This window comes from Lates calcarifer, linkage group LG7_1, assembly GCF_001640805.2.
Source record: "Lates calcarifer isolate ASB-BC8 linkage group LG7_1, TLL_Latcal_v3, whole genome shotgun sequence".
Classification (NCBI taxonomy): domain Eukaryota; kingdom Metazoa; phylum Chordata; class Actinopteri; family Centropomidae; genus Lates; species Lates calcarifer.
In genome coordinates this window covers 19041019-19052737 of record NC_066839.1, presented here as the reverse complement: position 1 = coordinate 19052737, position 11719 = coordinate 19041019, and the positions used below count along the sequence as shown (strand labels likewise).

At 40.0% G+C, this 11719-nt stretch overlaps 1 protein-coding gene across 1 annotated transcript; it reads right to left on the bottom strand.

Moving 5' to 3' along the window:
* Positions 1 to 2973: 2973 nt before the first annotated feature.
* Positions 2974 to 11705, bottom strand: si:ch211-63o20.7 (Serine/threonine-protein kinase pdik1l-B-like). Its single transcript, XM_018694799.2, has 4 exons — positions 11507 to 11705; positions 10276 to 11043; positions 9113 to 9338; positions 2974 to 4767 (listed from the first exon to the last, which is right to left on the bottom strand). Exons 2-4 carry the CDS (start codon positions 11011 to 11013, stop codon positions 4523 to 4525), a joined length of 1209 nt encoding a protein of 402 aa, XP_018550315.1. The 5' UTR covers positions 11014 to 11043; positions 11507 to 11705; the 3' UTR covers positions 2974 to 4522.
* Between the last annotated feature and the right edge of the window lie 14 nt (positions 11706 to 11719).

The window sequence follows — 11719 nt, the reverse complement described above, 5'->3', positions numbered from 1 at the left end:
TGTGTTGCTGTTGCAGTCCTGACGCAGTGAGGAATAGGCCAATTCGGGGCTTTTTCTCCACGCCTGCTCACTCCTGCTATCGGCTGTGAAATCTGAAAGGACTTCTCCTCCCGCTCAGACTCGCTGAGTCTGTGCTGAGCTGATTTGTGCTGTGGAGGGAGAGCAGAGTTTGGTCTAATCTTCACTGCAACATGAGCAGAGGTATAGCAGGTCCAGTTAAACTCTACTGAAGTGAATCGACAAAGTAAAGCGAGAGAAAAAGGATCTAGGCTTGCTGATTTTGGCTGTTTCACTTCACCAAATGTATGATTTGCCTGAGTCTAGTCAATTCTTACACATAATATAATGGGTCTTCAAAGGCCCAATATTGAGTTTGTTTTTCATCACTGATGTTACACATTGTATAATATGCTAACTTCAGTATGAATGCTAATGCTTTTCATCACCTCTGTCATGTGTGCAAATTCAATATACATTCATAAAAGATAAGTGGTGTTAGAATGATGAGATCTGGAGCACACAATTATAATAATTGCTTTTTAATAAGGTGCAGCAAAATTATCCTTATCCAGTATCCTCGTGCTGCTGCTCTGCCACAGTAGCACATTCTGAATAGTGTGACTGACTTTGCCTCTCATGTCACTATGAGGTACATCTTTGTTGTTTTAGGTGAAATATCTCAAAAACTACTGGACAGACTGCCTTGAAATTTGGCACACATATTCATGTCCCCCTCAGGATGAACTATAATAAACTCTGGTGATCCCCTGACTTTTCATCTGATGCTATCAAATCAAATTTTGAATTTGGCCAATACTTTGGTTTCAGTTCACCAGTTCAGTGTCTGACTCAAGGACCATTAAAAACTTATACAACACAAACAACGTACAATACATACATTAAAATAAAGGGAAAAAAAACATTGCCACTTTTTATGAGAGGCAATTATACCAATGTTTCCACAGGGATAACTAGTACAGCACAACACTAAAACTAGGATTTGACAGCAGCATGATGGCACTCTGAGAATCACTCAGTTGACAATAATTGTCTATCAGATTTCTCAATAGAGCCTCAAAAGTCGTGCATTACAAAACAATTCGCTTGCACACCACCTGGATTTCTTTCAAGCAATATCTGCATACAGTCATTATAGGCAATCTGAAGCTGATACATGCTCGCCTTTTTAAACTTGGCCCTAAGGGGGCAGTGTAGAGAGGAGTGCAAGATGGTCCAGAGACTTGACTCAACATGATCTGAACACATTTAACTAGATTGCCACCATGTCAGTTTGAGCATATAATATACAGCATTGCTCAGCAATGCCTACACATCATGGTTTATGACGCCTGCAAAGCACCTGTTTTCATCTGTACTGGTGTTTAATGCTGCATGTTAGCATGCTAACACTCTATGGTGGTGATCATGGTAAATATTATACCTGCCTAATGGCATTGTTAGCATTGTCAGAGTGAGGATATAGCATTTAGCTCAACTGCTGTTCGCATGGCTGTAGACTCGTGTTATTTTTAGTTACGACAGGACACAGACTTTAAAGAAGAGGCTCACAATTTTTGAAGTCTGCCCTAAATTGTGAACCTGTCCTTTAATCTGTGAGAAATTCATCATATGAAATCTTTAAAGCACCAAGTGTTGTCACCACAGTGGTGAGCAAAGTTTTCATAAATCAATGTCTTATCTCAATACAATACTCACATGCCCATCACTACATCAAAAGTTATTCATCATTGCAATCATTCATCCTGTCTGTGTTGGCAGGAAAATTAATACCTTCCTAATGTGACTCTAATTGTGAGAAATGGGGAACCACAGTCCTCGTCTGTCCTGTGTAAAAATGTATCTGACAAGAGCGTTTGGCAGTACAAGTTTGCCAGACCATGTTGGCATCCTCCATGAAGCTCGATGAAGAAACAGCAGTGGATTCTGTGCCAATCTTTTACACTGAAGTCAGGCTAAGAGAGCATCACTTCACAGCCAGTGTGGACGGGAGGAATGAGGAGTCATCAGACTCAAATGAGCCTTTCCAACCATCCATGTAACACATTGAACCCTAAACTTACAAAGTACTCTCCTTTCCTCTGAAGTCACTGGAGAAGCAGGAAGGTCAGAGGTTGTCTGCGCGAGCTATTGGCCAGGTCAGCAGAGCGTGAGGAGCCACTCACACCAGTAAAGGTCACAGATTTGTCAAAGACAACCTCACTGAGCCAGGAGCAGTTTAGCCAGACACTGCTCAGCTCAACAGCCTGATCACACACAGACAGACTGAGAAAGTAGGTGAGTTGTTACTTTTCATGTTTATTCATTTTTTTTTTTTTTTTTTTACAATCGTAACATCTCCATTTAAATTACATTACTTTTGAAAACAATTTCTGGACACAATTTATGTTTAATACACATCAATTTCTTCAAACATGTGGGCAGAAAAACTCTGAAATAAATAGTCATCTAAGATATGGACTGTCAATGACTAAGACTGATGGTCAGTAATAAATGCTGTGGACTCAGCATGGATATGATCAGCAACAATCCTAATGCCTGGCTTTAATTTCCTGTTCATGAGGGGACGGAATATTAGTGATCGTTAGTCACAGTGAGCTGCTAGCCCTTTTACTTTTCAGTGCAGATGTTGCAAAAATGCTCACAGTCACACAGCAAGAGTCAACTTTAAAAAGCACCATCATAAAATGTTACTGACCCAAAGGAACCTGGGGAAATGGAGAGGAAAAATGTAAAATAAGAAACCCGTACAAAAAAGTTTTCAAGTCATATTGGAATTGACATATAAAGCAAATACACACATACATATCTCTTAAGAAGCACTGTTGTAAATAAAAATCTAACCACAGAAAGCAGTAAAATAGATATAAGTGCATGAAGTAATGCAATGCCACATCCCTGTGATAAATAACACTATTTTTGCAAAGTTTCTGACTGCTACTTTAGTTGCTAGTGTTGACTCAAGCCTTGTCGTATATGTTGGGGCTGTTGTTTGTGGTGGTGTTGAGTTAGACTGACACTGAGAGGTGGTGTTTTGTTAGTGTCCACCTTATTTACATACACTGTATTTGGAGAAAAATACATATACAAATATACTATAATATAATACTACATCTTGTAATATAATGCAGTTCAATACCACACCATAAAGTACAACCTATAAAAACAGACTTGAATTGACAACTGTTGCTGACACAACAGCAATTAAAACTTACTGAAATGTGTTACCTATCACAGGACTATTGCATTGCACTACAGACAGAAGTTTCTGTGTTTTGATATCTGGAAGCCCAGTGCAGTTCAAACCATGCTACATCAGTGTAAAGTGAAAATAGTTTGGCCAAGATAATAAGTACTAGAGCTGGGTGATAAAACAATATTGATATTCATTGTTATTGTTAATTGTATATAGTAGTATAAAATTATTTTACATAGTAAAATAAAACTATATAGCAATATAAAATGATATAAAAGAAAACGATATATAGATTCGTTGACAGAAAAACAAGAAACAGTCACTGCTTGCTTCCATGCTTAGATATTATGCAAAGAAATGAATCACAAACTGCCAATCACATCGCAGGAATATAGGTATGCTTTGTGCAAGTTATGTTTTAGATTAGTTAGGTTACATTTTATCAGTCTATTTGTGAATATGTGAATGTTCCACTGTTTGTCAAGTCTTTCTCATGTTTTAAAACTTTAAAACCACTGGTCTATATGTTTCTTCAACTTTCATTCAGCCTTTAAACTTAAATAAATAATAATTTGACATTTAGCACGATAATTATCGACACTGATATCAAAATTTTATCGTGTTAACAAATTTTTGGCCATATCACCCAGCCCCAGCAAGGACCAAAGAAATAAATGTTTGGTTCACTTTTCAATAAGCAAAAATCTCAATGTCAAAAAAATCAAGTCAATATGAATACCTGAAACAAAGCTGAGATAAAGAGGAGTCGCCAAAACACTGCAGATCAGTTTACCAAGCAAAAGCATCAATCCCTTGCATTTAATTTCACCTCTATACACAGAAAAAAATCGATTTTCTATGTCAAATATTCAAGACCTAAATAGCATGGTGCTTACAGGAAATACAGCAAGTCCCAGTAGATCTTTATATGGACTTGTCTGAGTATCATTGCATGTTTTGTCTGTAATGCAGTCCAGGGGTCCAAGGTCAATGGACTGGTTTCCACTAGAGGCTCAATTGGACCTCTTCTACCTGTTTTTCTTCTACCTCTACCTCTTCAACCCTGTTTTTCCTATATGTGGTTTCCCACACAGTCTGTACACTGGGCTGCTGTTTCAGTGACAAAAATAGCAACTCACAATACCATATAATCATACATATTTCTTATCCCCATTTCCCAGCGGCAGCAAAGTGGCTATTGTTTACACATATAGGAAGTGCTGCAGTCAGGGGGTCCACAGTTAATATTTCCCTGTAGTGGCTGCAGCAGGTTATAGCTATAATGGTCGCTTAAGCGAACACTTTGTGTCAGTGGGAGTCCTCTTTGAGAGCAGAGCGCACTCTGGCCTCCAGCTGGTCTGCCGGAGGCCGAGCATCCGGGTTTGAGGCGAGCATGTCTAAAAGCAGGGAGCACATGGCCGGGCCAGGAGGGGGTGGCAGCGGGGGCGCTCTCTTAAACTTCATAGGAATACACAACTGGAGATCGGCATTCTCCCACAAAGCCTCCCCGAGCGGCATCAACCAGCCCGAGCGACCCTTACACACGTAAGCACCTAAAGGAGAAACACAAGGGGAGACGCAGTTAAGTCATCAGGCAACAACACACACTGCAGGGGGCCATTTGATCTCTGTGATTGGGGCCACACTTGAATTTGTGGCCAAGTACCTTCTGATGTAACATCTTTCCAGTAATTGCCAACAGAGCCCTTAAGACTACAAGTGTGTGGAAGATTCCCAGAACACACTGGGACATGGTTAACGAGTCACTCGAGCTCAGAATGCTTTGTTGTTAAACAGGAACCAAAAAATTACAATCAACTGACATGAAATGAAAAACACATAACAGACAGTCAAAGGGTTATATAAGGAACACTACAAATAAAAGTCAATATGTGGAGTCAAATCTGAAAGTGCTAATATTTATGTTGACAGTATCAGATATTGCATGTGCGATATTACTCAAATTTAAAGTTAAAATCTGTGTAAAGCAAATTCAGAAATTTGTTTCTAAACACATTATTTATGTTAGAAAACATGTGAACAGTCTGTAAACTATATTTAACTGCTGATTTTATGGGTGGGTCTGAAACAGTGGCATGATGACACACTGGAGCCACCGCTCAGCATAACCCCGCCCCCAACACTGTAAGCGTTATAAATAATAGCACTGCATTAGCATCAGCGCTTCTCCCACTCGACTGCAAGTTATTATAAGTTTTGCTAGCTAGCTGTTGTCCCGCAGATGCATCTTCCCTGGTATGCCAGAGTTTACAGAACAGCTCGGCCGTCGCCTTATTTAAATTTTAAAAGGCATTAAGAGGATGAAGAGCTGAGGAACACCACCAACACCCATGTCTGCAGTGACCATTTCACACTGGTTAGTTTTACAAACTTTCATCGGAGACAATGCAAATTCACCAATAATCCGCTGTCACTTTTCAAGAGGCCAAACCAACCGTCTCCCTCCCCGGTCCTCACCCTCCTGTCCCACAGACATTGCTCACTGTCTCTCTTTTCACAACATGTTGCGATTGTTAAATATTGTCCAACAGCTGTCCAGCTTATTGTTATAGCCAAACATTGGACTGGTCTTATGTGACACGTCTCGATAAACTGTGACACAAATGGCTCTAAATGCTGCTGTGAAGCCCTGTATTTTAAGGGGGAATCAAGTTTGGGTTAAGAGTGCTGCATATTGACATTTTTCAGAAGAGGGGCACTGATTACCTGATTACAAGAGAACATGCACTTAATGGCTTAAGTCCAAAACTGGACACCAGGACAGAGCCAAGCAGAACATGAAAGAGAATGAGTTGGTATGTAGACACAAAGCAACCAGAGGGAGAATACATTTAGTAGCTCTATGCTAATCTATGATGTGAGTATTCAGTGAGAAAGGACATTTTATAAAGGAGCCAAAATTACCAGATGTGTTTTCTAAATACATCATTAACCAAGTAAAACAGAGCCCTGTCATGTCAGTGTTAATAAGCAGCAGTGCTATGGTTTGTGATCAGCTGCAAACAGCCTGCTGTTAAAATGACTCATTCAGAATCTAATGCTTTAGCAACTGAGCTACACTTAAAGAGATGCAGCAGTCAGACAGAGTCTCTGTATCTATGCCCTACAATGGTTAAAACACAATTCCTCTACAGCAGCACTATGGAGCAAAGTATTCATGAGTTCTCATTTTGTTTTTTAAAATTGGCTTTGCAAAAGTTTTATGAAGAATGAAACACATGAAAAATGTTAGTCCTCAGGAACACTGGATGTAAACTTTGTTCCCAAGAAAACTCCACAGTGTATCGTTAAAACCTTATCAGATCCATAGCATACTCACACACTTATTTAGCCTTATTAGATGTCTTCTCAGGACAGAGCCTATGCCATACATATAGTTACTACTACTAATATTAAATCTGAGTAGATATTGAGTATGTAGTGTGTATACAGTGGAAAAATGACAGCATGTAATACACTCAAACAGTCAGTATGTACACTAAAAATCTCAAAAGAAATAGAGGAGCAGCTCACAGCTGGAAAAAAATTCAAAATAACTGTAGAAGTTGGTCTCAGAGAACTATAAATAACCACTGAATTTTTAGATAAACATTTTGTTGTCCTTTTTGTCAGTGTAACTGGAAGTGGCATTTTAAAATCAGCAGTCTGTTGATGTGAGACAACACTGCATCAATATGTGTGTTGATTTCTTGCATAAAGATTACAACTGCATATACCATAGAGCTAGTGTACAGGACATGTATAGAATAATATGAAGTATGAATTGGACGCTACATTTTTTAACTGACAACTTCCTCAATCTTTGTATGTTTGTTGCACACACACACACCACACACACATGTCACTGATCAGACCTCAGACGTTGGGCAAAGTTGAAGTACCAAGATGATACCTCTTCTTTCTTTCATACGATAATGAAATTAATGCTGAGTTTTTTGGTTGCCTATCAGAATAATTAAGAAAGATAAAACTTTGGGCTCTAATAACTTGAATTGGTCATTAGTCATTATTTGACACTTTCTAGACTACATGATTAATTGAAAAAAATTAGTAGATTAATGAAGAAAAACATCATTAGTTGCATCCCTTAAATCTAGCAACCCAAAAAGTTAAAGAGGATTATCTGTGAAAGTAATTAAAAACGCATCAATTGTTACTTAATTTCAAGGTTTCTTGTAATCCTTTTTGCCTTTGTTCTTTAGGGAGTATAAATTAACTTTAATGGAAAACTGTTATTAACACATCTGTCATTCATGTATAAGTCTTCTTTTAGTGATGCTCATCATTGAACCCTGATTTAAAGAGCCCCACCAATGAAAATCAAGTTTTTAACCTTGTTAACACATCCATATAGTGTGTTTTATATGACGCAAGGCATATCATGAGTGAAATAAGTAGTCCTAACACACTGATCCTGTCAACTGAAACCTGAAACTGGAGTTGTCAGTACAGGGGGCCAGAGTTTGCATTAGTTTGTGTCAGCCACACAGGCAGATCTCAAAGGGAACTTTAAACACTGCAGGTGAAGTCTATAGTCAAGTACATTTGTGGCCTGGCGAAAGGCCAACCATGATTTCCTAAACTGACTGAGCAAAAAGCCAACAAGCACCAGGCTTCCAGACCTAGAGGACAAACACACGAGGTTGTGTGTTGCTCCTTGACTATATTCTCTCCGCTCCCCTGCCTAGTCAAATAACTGTGTGGGTGTGTGGGTCTTGAGAGAGGATAAAGTAAAATAATGGACCATTTTATCTGTCTGTGAAAAGCCTCCGGCTGCCTCTCCCCATTTCCTCACTGACAAAGAGGATTGTGATCGGGGCTGTTAAATTCCATTTTGCCTTTTTTATTTGAATCCACTGAAACCCCCTCTCTCCCTCTAATCATAACCATTTTCATTCAGCCTAATGGAGTATCAATGACTCAGGGAGGTTCTCACATACTAAACTTGGAGATAATGGTTCATATCCCCCTGCCACCAGGTTGGCTCTAGCCAAACCCATTTTTGTGAATAAAATGAGACATCTGTATTACAGCCATTTCATTACTCTGATAGTGGAGTGCAGAGAGAACAGCACACTGCACACTTTGGACATTAAGACGCTTCCTCCTCCAGTGACCACTTCTTTCTTTCTGACAGGAAAAAAGGACATTAAACAAACAGATTAAAACCCCAACCCTGTTCTGCAGAGCTGCACTGGAAAGCTCCTTGCTCTTATGAATGGGTCCACTTCCCTACATCAAAGTTATATGCGATGACAAGCTTCATTTACAACAAAGACAAATACTGAAATGAAATTACACAATTATAACTCTACAATCTACATCTTTAAATGATCGCCAAAATGTATTTGATCTTCATTAATGTAGGCTGTTGTTAGATAAATAAATAAAAATACATATATTTACAGATTATTCTGAAGAAACTGGTTTCTCACACGCTGCCAACTATAGCACTTTTGGTGAAGGGAACTTTGGGAACACTTAATTACATACTGTCACATTTTATTATAAGAAACACAACTACTATGATCCATATCAAAATGTACATTGCATAAATCATCCTTCATCTCTTTGCCCTTTAAATTCATGATTGCTCCATCCATGGTTGATGAATATATGATGTATAGTATGTGACATTTTTAATATGTGCCAGTTAATTAAGTCAAACTCGATTCAGTGCCATGCGTCATCAACCTGGCTGACCACAAGCTCAACCTTTCCAACCTCTGTGAGAGCACTCTGGCTGGTGAGCAGGAACTCACGTGACATGCCAATGCTGATATCTCACCCTAAATGGCAACATGAAGGCAACACTGACAAAACTGGTATTGACTTTTCTCTCTGGTCCACTTTGTTGATTCTTCACTTAATACTTACCCAGCTGTTCCTGCGTGGTCCCTTCTTCCAGAAAGGTGATTCTTTCCAGGACCGCCCAGAACATCACACCCAGGGAAAAGATGTCCGCCTGGGCCGTGTAGGTCAGTCCTCCCCACACCTCTGGAGCCATGTAGAAGTCAGAGCCACAGGTAGACGAGAAGTGCTGCCTGGTCAGGTCCCCATCCATCAGACCTTCACTCATCTTGCTTAGACCAAAGTCTGCCACCTAGGGGTTGGACAGGGAGATAAACTGAAAAAGAAATCCAGTATGCTTTATGCCCACATAAAACTGAAGTACATTTTTCACGAAATGTATGGATCAAGGATGTTTTTTTAGGCCTATACTTATGATTAAAGGGATATAGCTAAAAAACAAAGTATTACCCTGTTATCTGAAGTAAAAATGTTCCACCTTCTCAAATGTGAATATTTGCTAGTTGCTGGTCATCTGCCAGAAAACTGAATACCCTTCCGTTTTACCCTTCCAAGTAGTTGGTCAAGATGTCTGAATATGTCAGTCTGGGCTCTGAGCAGTTGGAATAGGCTTTTATGCTTTTAATATTTTTGGACATTTTATTATTTCTTATTTGCAACCCTGCAAAACATCTTTTGTATTTATTTACACAAAGGGAAGGCATCAGAACTCCATTTTCATGTGTACCATTATCAAAATTAGATTTGGATAGGAGAAGGGAAAACATGATATAATCTAACATTCCAGGGTCAGGAATCTGTAGACTGCATAATAAAAAAATCCATTACTATTGACAGAGCTCAGTCATATTGTAAAACACAGAAATGTTTGTTCCATAGCCTTCACAAGCCCTTATCAGGATGTCTCAAATAAAGGATCAACCCCAAAAAATTATCTGCATGAGTGCCTGGAATTGGAATTTCCCCAAATTGTCAACTTATCATACTCCACTTTTCAACACACCTGTGATGCAGTGGTGTAGTTTCTAAGTCTGATATGCAGTTGATACTCAATATATTGTGTGTTAACTGTTTCATTCATGCATTTCATTTTAAATTACTTTCTCATGTTTAATTTTGTGATATTGTTTATTGTGTCTTAGAACAAGCTATTTAACAATGTGAGTTTTCCAATAAGAGGTGTCCTGATAATGCCACTCCATATGACGTAATCACAACAGTCTGCCTACCTTGACAACAGGGCCTTTTGGTGTGACACAGACCAGGACGTTGTCAGGCTTCAGGTCTCGGTGGGTGATACCGAGGCTGTGCAGGAAGGCCACAGCACTGCACAGCTGTCGCACCACGCTGTGATTACGCTCAGCGTCTGGGGGCCTGGAGAGCAGGTACTGATTCAGGTCCCCCCCATCACAGTACTCCATCACAAGCCAGAGAGCCAAGCAGCGCAGGGGTCCTTGCTGCTCCTCCTCCCTCTGGGGTCTCTTTCTGGATCGGTTTTGAGGTCTTTGTGGGGTCGTAGAATCAGACATGTTTGATTTTGGCTTGTCCTGGAGCTTAACCCTGGACTGGACAGTGTTGGTCCTGTCCTGAAGTCTAGAGACAGAGTTAGTCCTCCTCTGGGTGTTAGACAGGGCATCATTCCTTTCCTGACTTTGTGGTGCTCCAGCTACACGGCCCTTCAGCACACTCTCAACTAGACACAGAGGAAGTTTTCCTGGCTTTAGGGGCTTCAGGCTTCTTGGCCCTGTCTGCAGGAGGCAGCTGTGAAGTGCAATAACATTGACATGGTTCTTGGCTGTGGCTCTCATGGCCCACAGCTCTTGCAGGTAGAGTTCAATGCACTCTGGGTTGCTGCAGGGCAGACGCTTGATAGCCACCCTCTGTCGTGTTTTGGCCATATGGCCCTCAAAGACCACGCCATAGCTGCCTCTTCCTACCTCCCTCTCTAAAGTGTAGAGCTCCTCCATCTCTCACAGGAGCTGGGCTTGATGTGAGTCCTAGCACCAAAAAAAAAAAAAAAACTCATGATTAAAAAGTAACATGTAATGGACAAAAGCATACAATACGCGTCTAGTATCAACGGAAATATAACTTACAACACATAACCAGACTGTTCCCTGTGTTTGTTACAACAGAAATGTCAGAGGTAAACCAGTGATGCGTCATTAAACTCAGCTGGGATTCAAAACACTACCGTTACCCTTCACAACTACTGTATGTGTCAGAGCTAACGTTGCTACTTAGCCTTAAAACGACTCATCTTTAGCCGTATTTTCTCAAGCCTGAATTGACATACACAAAATGTATTTTTACAAACAATAACTTAAGTGTTTAGTATGTGCTCCAGACCATATGAGAACTGAATGTAACATGGCGCTGTCTGTAGCTACTCGTTTAAAAGGGAAGTGAGACACAAAGCTCCGGCTTCAGAGAAGCTCTCGTTATTTTAAATTCACTTACCAACAGAACTGCACCTGATATATACGAGCAACAAATCGACTTAGATCTGAGATCTACACGACTGACAAGCCGCCTCTCACCATGTTCAACGAATGTGGCTTTTTTTTTTGTTGATAAACAACTGACACAAGATAGCAGAACAACGAAACTTGACAGACTTCCGGGTCTAAATTCAGAGCGTCCCGCTCTGGGCTTACGTACATCATGATTGGC